At 41.9% G+C, this 16,340-nt stretch overlaps 2 protein-coding genes across 2 annotated transcripts; one reads left to right on the forward strand and one right to left on the reverse strand.

The window, feature by feature from the left end:
• Window positions 1-1,757: 1,757 nt before the first annotated feature.
• On the reverse strand, window positions 1,758-3,777 carry LOC119551590 (stress-activated map kinase-interacting protein 1). Its single transcript, XM_037860991.1, has one exon. The coding sequence runs from the start codon at window positions 3,692-3,694 to the stop codon at window positions 1,982-1,984; it is 1,713 nt and encodes a 570-aa protein (XP_037716919.1). The 5' UTR covers window positions 3,695-3,777; the 3' UTR covers window positions 1,758-1,981.
• Window positions 3,778-4,200: 423 nt separating this feature from the next.
• LOC119550010 (zinc finger protein 239) lies at window positions 4,201-5,820 on the forward strand. The gene is made up of 3 exons (XM_037858433.1): window positions 4,201-4,439; window positions 4,498-5,057; window positions 5,467-5,820. The coding sequence occupies exons 1-3, from the start codon at window positions 4,371-4,373 to the stop codon at window positions 5,672-5,674; spliced, it is 837 nt and encodes a 278-aa protein (XP_037714361.1). The 5' UTR covers window positions 4,201-4,370; the 3' UTR covers window positions 5,675-5,820.
• Window positions 5,821-16,340: the final 10,520 nt, after the last annotated feature.

A 16,340-nucleotide genomic window follows, 5' to 3' on the forward strand; every position in this document is an offset into this window, starting at 1 on the left:
CATGCAAGTTACCGTTGGGAAGTATGCCATAAATTAATCTATTAATAGCTCAATTAATTTCCCCCGCCGCGATTAAAATTCCCCGAGCATGCTGAAAACAAACATCGCAAAACGGAAGCGTATCTGGAAGTGTGCGGCAATGAGAAGTTAAGTACAAACGCTGATCAGTGATCACTGATAACTTAATGTTGTTTATGAGTGGCTCGAAAATACATATAATTGGAAGTAACTGCCCGATCTTTCGGCTATCATAACCGAATCGAACTCTGGGTCCGGTTGCGTGACTCAGGCGCAAAATGCATTTTCCAGCGATTAATCTGCATGTGCACCCATAGAATACAAAATATATATCTCAATAGAGATATGCGAGTATACAAACGGCCTTCAAAAATGGCAAACAACGCGACATTAAATTATGCGCCTAGGCCTATTATTTTATGCAATTGATAAATTGACAACGAGGTCCGCTCACTTTTGTGTTTCGTTTTTTTTTTTTCACAGTGAAAATCCGCTCACATGCGTGCCAAGTTTCTTGCCCCGCCTACCATATCCACCATATATACATATACCACATCATATAGCATATGCGGCATATGAAATCGCATAATGCCTGGCAACTTTCATATTGAATGAACTTTTCGCTATTTGTCATTCGTTTTCAATGTCAAGGTTGTCGGTGTTTTGCTGTTTTAATGCATTTATTGCCTTTCAATTAGCCGCACTCGCAGTCGCATCCTTGTCGAAATTAGCCGCCTCTGCTGAATTCGCTTAGGCAAATTAGCTTGGCTGATAATTATGTTGCTTTCGGTGAAATTCACTAGAAAAGAGAAACAAACAACAAAATAAATTTCGAAGGCAACGCACTTGCCGATAATAAATTCTACCTATACTATAAATATCGTTGCATTTGACAAATTGCCTGCGATATTCAAATTTGTCTATTGAAAGAATGGGCTGGAGTTTCTGCCAAGGCTGGGCCAGATAGGCATAAATCATTTAACCCCAACTGACTGGACATATCGAACATGAAAATAGGCGTTTTCCTTTTTGTTTTATCGGCCATTTGAGATCGCGGGCATTTGTTAGTCATTTTCGGCATATGTGGCGTATGAGTGATGTTGGATTTAGGTCTCACCTTTAGCCACTTCCTCGGGGAATTGCATCTCCAGTGATTCACTGGCCATAAATCGAGAGTTGGCAGTTGCCTCGATATGGTCACGCCAACAGCATCATCATCATCATCATCGACATCAGACGAATGGCCTCAAATGTCGTGCTTTTTGGCGTGATTTCGAGTCGCTAACCTTGGCCTTAGAATACAGGCTACAATCGCTTGTTAGCCGCTGATACAGATGTATATGCATGCAGTCTAACGGCAGTTGGGCATTATTCTCGACAGCCCCAGCAGCTGTTAACAGGCGATCCAGCCCAGCCCAACCCAAGCCATTCATCGCTGACATTGCAAAGCTAAAAATAAAATGGCAAAACTAAAAACAATATGCAGTAATACGGCAAACCGTTAGGCCCGTCCCCGTCTGCGGCGTCTGTTAGATTAATTGCACATTGATTACAGGCAATTACAATGAGTAGAGCAAGAGAAACGGAAATAAAATCGAGAGATGTGGCAAAAACGCGTGCAAATCGCATTGAAACCGCACTGGAAACGCCACCAGCCAGGCGGAAGCTTATTTTCAAATAGACATACTTTAAGAGATATATCTAAAGATAAACTTATTCCGATATATTAACAGATTTCGTTTTAAAGAGGTTTTCATTTTTATTTTCAGGACCAGGCTTCGAAGTTAGGTGAGTTCAATAAATACTTACGGGCTAGGCAAACATGTGTAACACAATCTTTAGTTAGCAACTAATACAACTTATCGAACAGGAGGCGGAGGCGTAGGCGGGGACGTGGCAGCGGCAGTGGCAGTAGCCCGCCTGCTAGGCACACGAGCAGCAGCCGCCGCCATAGGAATAAATACTACAACTTTAGCTGCCGCTTCTCCAACTTTCGTCCGCGTTGCAACAGGAAATCGCGCCTCAAATCGCTACATCGCATCTCCAGGATGCAGTTCAGCTTGTTTTGGATCTGCTGGGCTATGTGGATGTCCGTGTCGAAGTCGTAGTGCTTAAACCGAATATTGCTGCTCGAGAAGAGGCCGGAAGAGTGACCAGGACTATTGGGTGAGTGGGCGATCCCCGTGCTAGCGCTTCCCATATTCAGAGTGGTAACGCTGGCATTGATCGGCGCCGAAGTGCAGCCGGTGGAGAAGGAAGGCGACGAGGAGTTGGACTTCATCCAGATGCGCAGCAGAGCCTTTAACTGGCGTCGCTCCACAATTTCGCAGTGGGCCACAAAGTCGATGGGAGTGGATACGGGTTTTTTCTGCGGCCAGAATTTGGCGTTTTTGTATTGATCGATTTCTATTCTCTCGCCGGAGATGCCCAGGGTCACATCGGATTTAAAGAACCTCTTGTCTATAATGTTTACGCGATAAGTCCGGTGCATGGGAGCTTCCAGCATGTCATTGTGGTTCAGCAGGCGCTTCTCGTACTCCGTTACATTGTCATGTGAACTGTCTTTTGCTCCTGCTCCGCCTGGATCGTTCGTTTGTCCGTTTAGATTCGTATTTCGCATAGCCAAACAAACCGCTTCGCCCACAGCTTGCTTCTCCGCCGCCTCCTCGGAAGTCATGGATTTGGTACCCAGCTGGCCGTGGTAGTCTACTCGGGTCACCGGAGCCAAAGGCCGACGTTCGGCGAGTGTGAGATGGGAGAAACCAAACTTGGAGCAGGGTTCGCGGTTGTCCAAAGGCGGGAAGTCCTCCATGTCATCATTGTCCTCTGTCATGTACAAGGCGTAATGCTGCAGGGACTTTAAAGGAACCTCGGGATACTGTAAGGAGGTCTTATAGCAGACGTAACCTATGACCTCCTGGATTTTGGCAGTGGCTAGGACACAGATCTTCAACGGATAGTTGCGATCCGGTTCGGGAAGCATATTCAGATACACGTTGATTCTTTTTGTTTGCATGCCCACTTGGGAGGTGCCGTCGAAGCGGGCGAACTCTATAAATCGATTCTGGGTTTGCATGGGACTCTTGGCCAGCTGTTCGGTGAGCTGGCTGTGGACACCCTCATCCGACAGCTCGTCCTCGTTGCTTTTGGGTGGTTTCTTTGCAGGCTCTGTCTTGGTGACGGGCAGCTCCTTACGCCTGAAGAAATCCTCGCTGTCGGGAGGCTGCACTTCCTCTTGGTAGTTGATACTCTTAATGCGCGCTGCCCTCCGCTTGGCAATGTCCAGTTTCTCCAGTTTTTGGGCAGTGTTGGAGCGGAAGCGGTGGGCTCCGACCTCCGGGTACATCTGAATGTCGAAGGAGTGCGTGGACATGTCCTCCTCGTCGTCGCTGAGGTCCAGTCCCGGATAGCAGATAAAGTCCACATCCTGGAGCGGAGCATCCGGATGACGAGTGTTGCGCTCGGGCGTCGCCCCGCCCCCCGTGGGCGGTGGCTTGTGTGACTTCCTCCAATGGTAGTGATCTCCTCCAGCGCCCGAGTTCCCAAATTTGCGCAAATAGTGCTTGGGCATGTCATCGCTCAACATCACCGTTTCGCACATCCCGCTGTCGTCCGTGGAGATGAAGGAGTTGCGGATGTGGGAGAGCAGCCAGTGCTGATTGGAATAGGTGGCCATGGTGGTAAACAAAAGAAAATCGCTTTTCCGCAATTAATTTCTATTTATCTCAGCATCTCGGGAAAATGCACTAACGCGTTTTGGCCAGCTAGAGACGGGAAATCGCTTAAGTCACGGGTAACTGGTTCGCGATGGTAGGTAATAGCTGATACAAGTCACTGTTTTCGAAAGTATTTATACATTTTGGTAATTTTTTTTATACATTTATTTCTTTCTAAATTGCAGAAGGTAAATAATTGAAATTAAATATTTATATTTTTCATTGGTTTTATTCTAATGAACAACATATGATAGAATTTTCTTTGAATCGCCAATAAAATATACAAATTTAAATAAAATTAACGTCTTAACTTACATCTACATATTTTTGGGAATTTATGTATATAATAATATTTAAAATAAAATTAGGGGATACCCCAACTACAAGCAGACAGAAACTAGTGGTGGCAGCACTGCCGCTATTATCGATGGTGCAACCTCATTCCTAACTATCGATACAACCGATAGCTTCACAGCTCTATCGGCCACCATATGACTTTTTCTAGACGCGAAAAGTTACAGAGTTACAGAATAAGTTAATTAAAGTGAGATTTCCGCCGTCTGACCTGCTGATTTTCGATGTCCCCATCTTGAGAACTCCCAGTCGGATCGCATCGATGTGCTAGCCAGCGCCGAGATGGCGGGCATGGAGGTAGAATTCGACGAGACGGTGGTCAATCAGTTCAGCTGCAAGCGCTGCGACCGCGTAAGTGTCTGGGAAATGCGTCCTACAAACCCGAACTAACCATTATCCTTTTGCGTAGACCTTCAAGAGCAAGCGGGACCAGACGCTGCACCGGCAGGAGGTGCACAATCACAACAAGACCACATACGAGTGCAAGTTGTGCGCCAAAAGCTTCTGCAACTCGGGCAACCTGGACCGCCACATGAAGGTGCACAACGATGTACGGCCCTTTGTGTGCAACATCTGCTCGAAGGCCTTCGCCCAGGCTGTGAACCTGCAGCGGCACTATGCGGTGCACAGCGGGGAGCGGCCCTTCACCTGCAACTTCTGCAACAAGTCCTTCACCCAGCAGAGCAACATGAAGCGCCACAAGATGACACACACCGGCGAGAAGCCGTTCCGCTGCCAGCGATGCGGCAGGTACTTCTCCCAGCTGGTCAACCTCAAGAAGCACAAGCTGGGCCACCTCAACGCCAAGCCCTACCAGTGCAACTACTGCGAGAAGGGCTTTACCCAGCTGTCCAACTTCAAGCGCCACCTGCAGTCGCACATCAAGGAGGGCGTCGACGTGGACGTGTCCGCCTCCATCCAGCAGGCAGCCGCCCTCGCCAGGGAGCGGCTCGAGGCGGAGCAGAAGCCGTAAGTAGTCGTTGGTCATAGAGGATCAAGGTGCCCTTTGAATCGATTTATCTATCTGGACCTACCTCAATTGTCTAAACTGGTTACAAACGTTTAAGGTATTCCAATAGATAAGGTACCAGTTGTTTCTTTTGTATTAATCATTATTATAAAACGATGGTTAAGAAACCCAGAAGCTCAATCTTAATTGTTTCCTAAAATCATGAATTTTAGAGACATTTAGAGATATTGCAGTTATAATAAGCTGTTGGGTTTATACAACTTTCGTCATTTTAACAATAATAATAAGGAATCTTTTGCCAACCATAATTCGACAGAATAGAAAAGATAAAATCGGCACACAAAGATACCTTTATTCTCCTTAATCTGTTATTCTCAAATTACCAAACTAAACTCATTCCATTTTCAGAAGCTTTTTCGAGTGCATGGTGTGTCGGGCCATCTTCGATACGTTCGCTGACTACGAGAAGCACGAGACCAAGTGCCATGAGGACCACGAAAGGGCCCAGCTGGAGGTGAATCAGATGTCGCACATGCATCCCGACGACTATTTGCCCATGAAGTTCGCCGTGCCCGATCTGGATACGCACGAAATCATAATTGAGACTACACATTAGAAACGGCGATAATGTTAAACAGAAAACCACGAAAACACACAAACCAACTCACACCTACACATACAAATAGCAGCGATTGCGTCTGGAAGATAGATTGTGAAGAATATTGCATTGAATATAAAAATATGAATATATATGCAGGCCAACATAGTTCTCCATTGAATTACGTCAATAAATGCAATAAATATGCAGATAGTACTGGTGAATCCTTTGCTGCCTCAGTCGCTTATCAACCCGATCTTGGTTAACATTGTTGCGTGAGCTGTTAAGCCAGGCTAACTCCTCGATTTACAGACCCTAAAGACGTTTTAACTGCACCCTTTATTATGTGCGACTTTATGGGCATATGTATGTATGATATTGGCCGGATCTTCCCGCGTCACATCATCAATGGCAATTGCTCGTTTGCGGTCCCAAAACCTCGCAGTGCGTAAATTGTCGTTTTAATGACACATTTCCCGTAGTCGTAAAACTGCCCCTTGCCAGCTTGTCTCAAAAACATTCTTGCGTCATTAATGTGGCAAATATGTGTGCTAAATAGTCAGGCTCTACGGCTCATTGTCGTCGGGAAAGTTTGGATAAAAAAAAAGGTACAGCTAACCGACAGGTCCATAATTTATACATATGTCTGCCACAACGATTTCTCGACTATTTGATTGAAACTAATTAACGGCACGTTGCCGACTTGTTTACAAGCCACCAGTCATGGGGCAATAATTGATCGCAGGGTCCTTGCTATCAGCATCCACCGCTCTTTCCGGCCATGTCCTTGCGGCCTTCGCAGTCATCGTTTTTGCAGCCGCAGCAGCGGCACTAAATCAAACTATTTATACATCTGGCTCCCCGCACTCACTCTTCGCACAAGGAAATAATATTTCATGTCCACATCGTTGTCCTGCCTCAATTTCTGGCCGTGCATGTGTGTGCTCAATTGGCATTCGGTTGCTTAAATGGTCACTGCTCGGGGCCCTCGGACTAATAGGTCCCCATTTATTAGCCAGCCGATGTCATTTGTTATAAATTTATTATGGTTACTGTCCTGGCCCTGATCTCAGCTCATAGGTTTGCGCAGTCAAGAAAAGCTAATAAGAAAGTGCATCCGATTTATAGAAAGCTGACCTCATTGGGGATTATATGTTTGGGTATTTGCACAATTTGATACATATTTTATGAACTAAAGTTTAAAGATTTAATATCCTAGATTCGAATTAATATTAAATATTTTTATAGAAAGGGATTTAGTCGTAGAAAGTTGTTATTGAAGTGTTCTAACAATTTGTATAATTTCTTTATAGGCACTCAAGTTGATTTTTAATATCTTAGATTTGTTTTACTTTTAACTACTTTAAAAAAAACTTTAATTGTAGAAAGATTCTATTGAGGTGTTTTACTAATTTTAATAATTTCTTGGTGTGCTCTCAAAACTATGTTTATAAATTAAGTGTTTATATGGAGGGTTAAATTTCCTCAAATTCTTAAATAAGTATTAACTATTTTTTTATACATACTGAAATCCTTTTGAACTGGTCTATCTAAGGCGCTACTATAAGTTGTACAATTTGTTGGTGGGCACTCAAAAAAATTATTCTTAAACATAATTCAATTGATAGCTTTAGTTTTCTACCACATAACCTTAAACTTTTACTTGTGTATAGATGAACAACTCAATATTTTGATTGCTATTGAACTTCAATTCTGTTCTATTGTTTTCTATCCATTGCTAAAATGTCTGGTGCAGATTTAGAGAGTGTGTTTTCACTGAAATCAATAACTGCTCCCGCCCCATCCCTTTTAGCATATGGCCGTCGGATTGGGACTGTAAACTTTGTGTGTGTGTGCCATTTTTTATTCACTCCAAATATTTGCACATTGAGATTGTGTGGCAATAACGGTTCGTTTCCCGGTCAACCCTTCGACCCCCTCGTCTTCATTGGCAATTGTTTGCTCAGCAGTGCACAGCATGCAAATAATCACACTGGAATCTGGTATGCACAAACATTTAGGGGGCGTGGCGTTTATGACGTCAGCCAGGGTTAATGAGTTCTGGGTATTCTTTTTTTTTTTGCTTTTTTAACCAAACAAGTTGACAAAGGCAAACAGCATCATCAGTTTTGTACACGCAGTTGAGTCATTAAGGCCAACGCCTGGGGTTAGGCAATGGTTTTTTTTTTCTTGCGGTGAAAAGTCCCCATCCCCATCCTTAAAAGCCAATTTCCATTCGAGATCGAGATTTTCCTCTTTTTCTGACGTTCCCGCCAGGCCACCCGCATGTCCTAAATTGATTTGGCAAGTACTCCATATCCAGCCATCATCATCATTACCATTATCAGCGCTGTGCTTCTTGTCGCTTGGCTTACAAGTACAAGTTAGAGCCACAAACTGTTGGCCAAGTCAACGGCAGAAAGTGTAAAAAGCCACAGAAGAGAGCTCAAGCAGTCGTTGCTTTTCATGTTGCTGCTGTGCTGCTGGTGTTGCTGCTGGTGTCGTTGATGTTGCTGCTGTCGCTGTTGAAGTTGCTGGTGCTGCTGCTGCTGCTGCGGTGCTGCTCTGACCGCACATTATGGCCACCAAGTGGCTGGCCAAACAAGCATGTCAGCGGCAGAAAACGGGGAATCACATGCGTATTGCTGGCGGGATTGCAGCTGCAACACCCGCAACACCAACGCGTAATTGAGTTTTACATCTGCAATGGAGCTGCCAATTGCATTTACCCCTAGATTCTCTGGTTTCCGTTCAACATTGAATGCAATGCCATAATTAGACGTTTGCCCAATGGGCAATTGATATTTATTGCCTCTAAAATTGCAGAATTTCGCCATTTGATTGTATGGTTTTCCAATGGCAGCGTATCCTGATATCTATCCAAATGAAGTCATTGCCATGTCAGGCAACCCATTTCGCCCAAAAACATATATTTATACTATGTATAGTGGGGTTTGGCATTGTTTTGTTAGTGGTATTTTGCGTATGCCACTCACAGCGGAGGTTTTGGCTGGCGAAACGTGACACCCACAGACTGCGTGTCTGCCCGGGTGGCCATGTGGGGTTCAAACCTCCCAACCACCCCCCACAGATAGGCAATAGAAATGGTTAACGCACACATATGCACGGCGGTTGTCATACACGCAAGCCGCTTAAACTAACGCCTGTCGTCTGTGAGTGTGTGGCTGGTTTCGGCCAGGTTAATTTCGAAAATGTGCCAAGCACCCAACGGGCAAAGCTATGGAAAAGGTGTGACAATACACAGTACACCCGGAAAAAAATCTTGTCAAGTTTAATTTGTATCTATGATAGTGGGCTTTGTTTCTGAGATATCGTAGAACCATTTACTGTACCCAAGAACAGAGATTCTGTAGGAGAAACAACCCCATTTTCCCGTTTCAAAGGAAAAGTTTATTAAAGGTCGATGAAAATGCGATGAAAACCCACTTTTATGCTAGTGACGCAACATTAAAACTTGATAAATTTGTCACTAATGTTCTTCTTGGACATGCCCATATTAATTTCTGTAATTATTTCTATGAATGTTAATGCAACATATATGTTTTTTGATGATTACTAATGAATTGATGAATGGTACTGCAGGGTACCTAAAATGTAAAAATAACTATTTTTCTTTGTGTAAAGACCAAAAATTTGGTGCATATTTGTTTTGTGTGTCTAAACTAAACTTTGAGCATAAATCATAAATAGTTTGTGACATTTTTAAATTGTCTTTACCTTCATCAAACTTTTGAGCAACAGCCAGGCACCCACGTCGTGTGCACCCTTAATGCAAAAGCAAAGCAGGAGTGTGCTCTTAAAGAAATTCAAGTTAAGCGATATTAAAGATCATAAAAAGATCCAACATTTCTATAACTTCAGAGTAAATTTCTTTCGGTACTGGATCGTCTGAGATCCAAACACTGTCACCGGCATAGCTCCATTGTGACACTCGGGACCATTATAATTGCCATGAGTAGGCATTTTGGGAGCCTCCACAGACACCGGGCGTAATAAAGGGGGAATTGGTTATGACTTCAGACCGTCTGTCTGTCAGTCTGTTTAAACAATACACAGATGGCGTGAAATAAACTGTGTTGATGGTAATGCAAAGGGATTGGATGGGATGGGATGGGCCTGGAAATTATGGCTCATCAAAGGCGTTGAGTTACGCTTGTTTAGTTGTTAGATGTTACCCATTTTATTGCTGACCATTTTGGGCCGAAAATGAAGAGAAAAGCGTTGGAGCTGAACGTGCTCAGACAATGAGCACAAATCCCGCCAGGATAATGGAAATTTATGTGCGTTTAAATAGTGAAAATGTCGACACATGCCGGCGGGTCCCACACCCTATATAGAACGATATGTTGTAATTTCCCTGCCACGTTGTAGTGCTCTCTATTGAGCACAAATTGAAACCAAGCGTGAACCATGGCCCCAAGCTGTTGGTCCGCAGCGAATGCAAATGACCAGTGGGTGGTCATCTGATTGGGGCCTGCATAAATTAGGTCAGCAGTTATTAAATGCATTTTATTCATAAGCTTAAAGTACCGAACACGCGTTTCCACAAATTAAATTTCTGTTTCTGCTTCCGTATGTCCTGTCCCTCGACTGCTTTTGCATATCAAAGCAAAGCCGGGTCATCCGGTCCTTCGGCTGTCGTCTCCCTGGCCATAAATATTTGATGAGCTACTGCATTCCTTTGCCAGTTGTCCATTCCGAAGATAAAATACCTGTGACAGTTGGCCGGAGAAAGGGTAAATTCAGCAATTGTGTAATAGATTAGCATGCTGCATGGCAGAACTTTCCCACGTTTTGAGCTGTGTTTATTTATAGCTGTTGTCCCTGGTTGGATATGAATGCCAAGGCTTAAGAGTCTTACATTCCTCAGAGATAGAAAAAATGGAACAGTTAAAATAAATATCTGCGTGTTTAGATAAAAGTCTTGTAAATACAAAAACATAATATTCAAAATAAAACATATTTAATTGCAGGACTTAATTGGAAAATATTTAAGTGAAGGTGGAAAATATTACATGACAATTAAGCACTTTTTAATTTAAAAAACATTCCATAACAAAATAAAAAATTAAATTCCATTACTTAACTATAATGATGTCATTTTAAATTAATTGAGTTGTGGAAAATTGTATATCCGCAGCTCATAATAATAATGTGTCCTTTAACTATACTGGTCTCATTTAATCTTACCATATTTAAAAAAGTATAAAATATTTAAACTCGCTATGTATCTATGGACTTACTACGTTTTTTTTATCAGTGCTGCTTTGTGTCAGGAAAATATTTTATGTAAACCAGAAAACTTTATTGTTTAAAATAATATTGGCCTTCCTGCCTTTCGAAAACTTGTAGGTATTAAGGAACGTGAGGTCCACTGCCTTCAAACTATTTATTTAGTTGTTAGCCAGAATGAAAAGCCGGATCTGGCACTTGCCCTGCTAATCCTTGTTGTCAATTTATTCCGATTGTAGTTGCAATTAAAGAGCCTTGTTTTGTCACATCCTTTTTGCAAGTGTTTGCTGGGCGTATCCTTAGTTACTTGCATATAGCTGCTAATTGTGGTCCTATGTACATGAGGGGTAAAGTTTCTCCATTATCCGCTTTGTTCATTGGTTGCACAAGCTGTTTGCCATTTTGATTAGAAGTTGCTGCATACTGCCGCTCCGGAATGGCCTGCAAGTCCTTATTACGTATACGCAGCATGGGCCCAGCTGTGCCGGCAAAGAAAAGACATTAAAGTTGATGGGGGAAGAAATTTAAAATGCATCCGACTATTTATGATGCACGCCAGTCGAGAAGTGTAATTCCATATTCTGCAGCCAGGAATTTTTCCAAGATTTCTTTTATTTCTCTTCTTTCTGCCAATATCGAAAATATTGATTAGCCTGCTCACTTTTCTTGGGGTAGAATTTCCCTTTGATTTGAATTTAAAATGAAGGCCACATCAAATTTAATATATATTCAAATATGAGCAGCACACCGAAGTGGAGCAGGCAGCCCTTATTCAATATGCTCCTGGAGGCCAAAAAAACCTTCCCTTTATTGGGATGTAAATAAAACAAAAAGTCAAAATTACAAATGCTGGACCACTGTCGTCAACTCCAATTAGAATCGAGTTTACGCCGCATTAATGTCTCATTAAATATTTCATTTGATTTTCCTTTGCTGGCGCTGTGTTATTAAAATTCAATTTCGAGTGTTTACATTCTATTTCTGTCGGCGTTTGCATAAATTTCCAAACGAACAGAAGCTTTTGGCAATGACAAAGAGCACAATTTGTTTGGGGGGATAATTTTAAACAAATAAATTTGTTCGGCCATTAAGGGAAAGGAGTCCCCGGCACATGAGTCCATGAGCTACGGCTCAAGCTTAGGCCAAGATTTATGGCCTAAGCCGGCGGAGCATGTGGAGAGAGCCTAGGTAAGCCGAAGAACATTTCAATTTCGCTGCCGCATTTCTAATATCCAGGCGGAAATTGCAGACACTTTGTACCCCCATCTCTCAAGTAACCTCAAAAAAAAAAACCCATAATATGCCGCAAATTTTTTACGGCTGTCTAAAAGCGGGAATTCATTGTTAGCTGTCGTTGATGTGGAACTAAATGCGAGTCGTTTAAATGCGAGGAAACTCCAGGAAGCCACACATTCGAGTCCATTTGCCAGAAAGACAGAAAGCTTCCCACAATTTTCGCACACGATTTGTAAATGAAAATGGAGCATCTTACTCGGCATTTTCCCCACCGCAAAACCAAAAATCCTGTCTGTGTGGTTGGGTTGGGAAAACTCTGGGGATTTGCACATCAAACATTTCCATCGATGCAAAATCTGTTTGTCACTTTTGATGGCCAACAATATGCTTGGCTGAATCCATGCCAGTTCGAGGGCCACTTTGGCCACGACTGGAGCACTTCCACTCGTTTATCATTGAGGGGAGTTTCCGGCCTGCCATCCTGAATACTGGGCCCGATCAAAGTTAATCACTTGTGTGGAAACTAGCCGGGCATTTGATTCGATTTTGATTGCCTGCCGCCGGTTAATGAAGTTGGGGAATACATTCTAGAGTGTCTGGACATTCCTTTTTTGTGTTAGGGACTTTAAAGCACATAAATTTCATCATCTATCATGAAGTGATGCTTGGGTCATTTTACCTAAATCAAATTCAATTTTTAGGATATTTTTGTATATCAAAGATAAGCATCATTGAATTTTTGGTTCTGTAAATTTAAAAGGTTTATGTAAATGTTTTCATAACTATATACAAAGGGAAATCATTTTGATACCGTGAAAGAAAGAATCACAAAGTAGTATTTAGGACAAGCTTTCATTTTAATTAATGATCTAAATATAGGATTTTTAATATTATATACTTTTTATGATCTATATCTTATAGTATCATAAAGTGATGTTTGGAACATCTTAACTAAATTAAATAACATTTTAAGGATGTTTGTGTATCCCAATTTTTTCTTCCGTAAATTTAAAAAGCTTACATTAATTATGTAATAACTTTATACAAATGAGAAGTCACTTTGGGACCATTTAACAAAGAACCACTCATATAAAGTAGTCCCATTTCATTATTTCCTGCTTTCATCTTAATTAAAAATCTCCTACTCATTTAACTTTCGTATGAAGGAGATCATTTATTACTTAAGATAAGATATGAAAGTTTCATTGAAAAGAGTCATATATTGTTTTCTGTGTGGTATACATTTCTGAAGGGCTTTGCATATTCTAATAGCTGGGAAATTATTCCCTCGACAGTTGCAGAACTCGTTCTGTAACTCTGAAGGCAACAAAGAGAAATAACAACAAAAATCATCAAAAAATCTGCAACAAATTTCGCAAATTAAAAGTTCCTTCGCCAAGGGAGAGCGAGAGGGAAAAATTGAGTGAAAGAGAGAGAAAGAAAGAAAAGCGAGGGCGGCAATGTGGGTCATGCCAAGTAAAGGGAGGCTCCCTGGAGAAAGGCTATTTGCTCCCCTCGCCGGCATGGATTTATTTTTACCCGCTTTTCCTTCTCGACGCTTATTTTCATTGCATTTTTAATGTCACTCCACAATGGGTTTTTCGATTAAAGCTTTCCTAATAAGAGTAATTACCGACACTTGGTGCAAACAATTGTTTGCAATTTTAATTAGCGAGTTTTCATTAATCATTGCGGTTCGTCGGCTGCATTATTGCGTCAGTCAAGCGCATGGTTTATTTAATGGGAATTTAATTTTCGCTTTTAAAGGTGGGCATCACAGCCTATCAAACTTGGCGTGCATATAACTTCTTAACAACATAATTATATTCCCTTCATTGTTTGCCCCAAAGTTCCCAGCACTTTTCATCACACACTTTGCGGCTACTGAGTGACCAATAAGTTTTTCCTCTGCCATCACTTTTCTTTTGTTATGTCCAACAAATTTGCTTGTCAGAAGCAGGAAAACTTTCACAACAAACAAAGGAGCCGGATGTCGGAAATAAGAAGTATACAGGTGTAGGGAGAGGAAACTTCTTATCTCTTGATAATAACACAATGTACCATATTTCCACCGTGCATTACTCAGGCGGAGTCGCTCGAAAAAGAACACACTTTGTGTTTATTGTGTGCACAACATAATTCAATGTAAGCAGGCAAGCGAAAAACTCGAAACACCGCAGGGACGTGGCCATTCCCAGAGCCATTTCAAGTCCATGCACGAGCAGTCTCCACTGTACGGGCATCCAGTATTCCAGTATTCCGAGGACTCCGTTCGAGGATTCCGCATTCAAGGGCCGCCCGAGGAGCAGCTGCTGGCTCGACAATGGGCAATCGGCAAAGTCAATGGTCGGAAGTTGGCATTTGCCTGAGTTAATGCTCTCTGAATGGGTATTGCTATTGTTATAAGTTTGGCAGGCAGTTAAATATATTTTTCTAAATATATAAGAGTTTTTCATGGGTTGCAAACTTTCATTATGTATGCGCACTGAGGCTACAGGTGATTAGATTAGAACAAATTAAAAATAAAGGTTAAAACATCCCAACAGAATATGATTCTATAACTTCTTGTAAATTTTGGACTCTGCTTACACTGTTGTCTATTTGAGATCCTTATTATTTGTATGATGTCATATAAGTTCTATATAAATGTGTACTTGTACTTGAAGCCTACCTTAAAATTTTCTTCAAATTTAATATATTTTAAAATCCTTTAATCATTTAATGTCTGTCACCACTTGTATAATAATTATGTTAATAAAATTTAAAAAAAAACACACACTACAAAATTTTAAAAAATTAATTAATTTATTTCAAATTCAAATTCAAAACACTTTTACAAAACGGTTCCAAAACGTTTTAAGAGTATTTCCAAGTTCGGACAAAAAGATCCCTAATCCCTCCTACATAGTTTTCCTTTTTCTCAGTTGACTGAATCCTGGCTTGGCAGCTGATGGAGAGATGGGACAAAAGACAGACGTCCAATGGCAAACACTTTGTCAAAAGTGCAGGGTGCATAAATCAAACTGCAGGCCACTCATTGCCCCACCCATTGCCCAATCCAGTCAACCACTCATCCACCCTCTTACCCCTTTACCCTTCTCCCGGCTAACACTTGATTTGAATTGCTGAGCAGATCTCAAATAGAATTCCAGTGGTTTGGTGGCCTGTGGTTAACCCATTAAGATGCATGACTCGAAATAAGCTGGCTGTGGCCTATGAATCACGAACCGCTTTCTAAAGTTTTGGCCCTTATCCAACGAAATCCCCTAAGGCCTCTCCCCATTTCAATTAGCCCTATAGCTCTGACCAGTTCCAAAAAAAAAAAGGAAAGAACTCTTTTACCTTGACCAGAGTGTTGCAAGTTTTTCGATTTCATAAATCTCTGCGGCATTCAGAGGTAAACTGAGAATGACTTTGTCTTTTTATTTTTGGAATGGGAGGCGCCAGAAAACTTTCGTTTTTTTTTTAGCACCAGCTGCACAAACAAAAAAGGACATACACACCCACATGCATTCGAAGGACACCGAAAAGGTTGGTGGAGTATTACTGCCTGTTAAAATTCCTCCCACATGAAAAGCTTTCCGTGCTTAATTATGCACTTGGCTGGCATAATTGTTTGATGAACAGCTGGGGAATTGGGTTTCGGTGAATGGTGAATTGAAAGTAAAAAAGGGAAAAGCGGGAAAATAATGCTAGCTGGTTAAGTACTAAATTAGCGGCTGCCAACTGCCAGCAGTTTACCAACTCAAATTGCGTCGCACTCGAAACAGTTTGCATTCAAATTCACATTCAAATTCAAATTTTCGCCCCTAAGCCAGTAGCACGGTAGTCGACTTGACTTGACGGCTGATTAGGTTTATTATTCAGCGCTTTTTGGCCAAATCCATTTTAAGCGGCCCAGGGCTGCAGGATCTGGCACAGGAACCGAGCCCAGGACACCCTAATTAGTATGCATGTCACACCGCCTGTGTGGAAGCGACAGATGTGACACGGGGCACTCGATGTTTTCTCACATTGAACCAAATAAAAGGAGCCGGAACAACGGTAGGCCCTTCTTTATGACACTTTAAAGAGGATTCCCCCCGGGTAGTTACTTTTTTAATGAAGAAATAACGGCGTTTGCAACAATAAATTCCAAATGGCCTTTTCTGCAAATAATTGCCGGAGATAATTACCCATTAAGTCACTGCAGATT

Source organism: Drosophila subpulchrella, chromosome 2R (genome assembly GCF_014743375.2).
Source record: "Drosophila subpulchrella strain 33 F10 #4 breed RU33 chromosome 2R, RU_Dsub_v1.1 Primary Assembly, whole genome shotgun sequence".
NCBI lineage: Eukaryota > Metazoa > Arthropoda > Insecta > Diptera > Drosophilidae > Drosophila > Drosophila subpulchrella.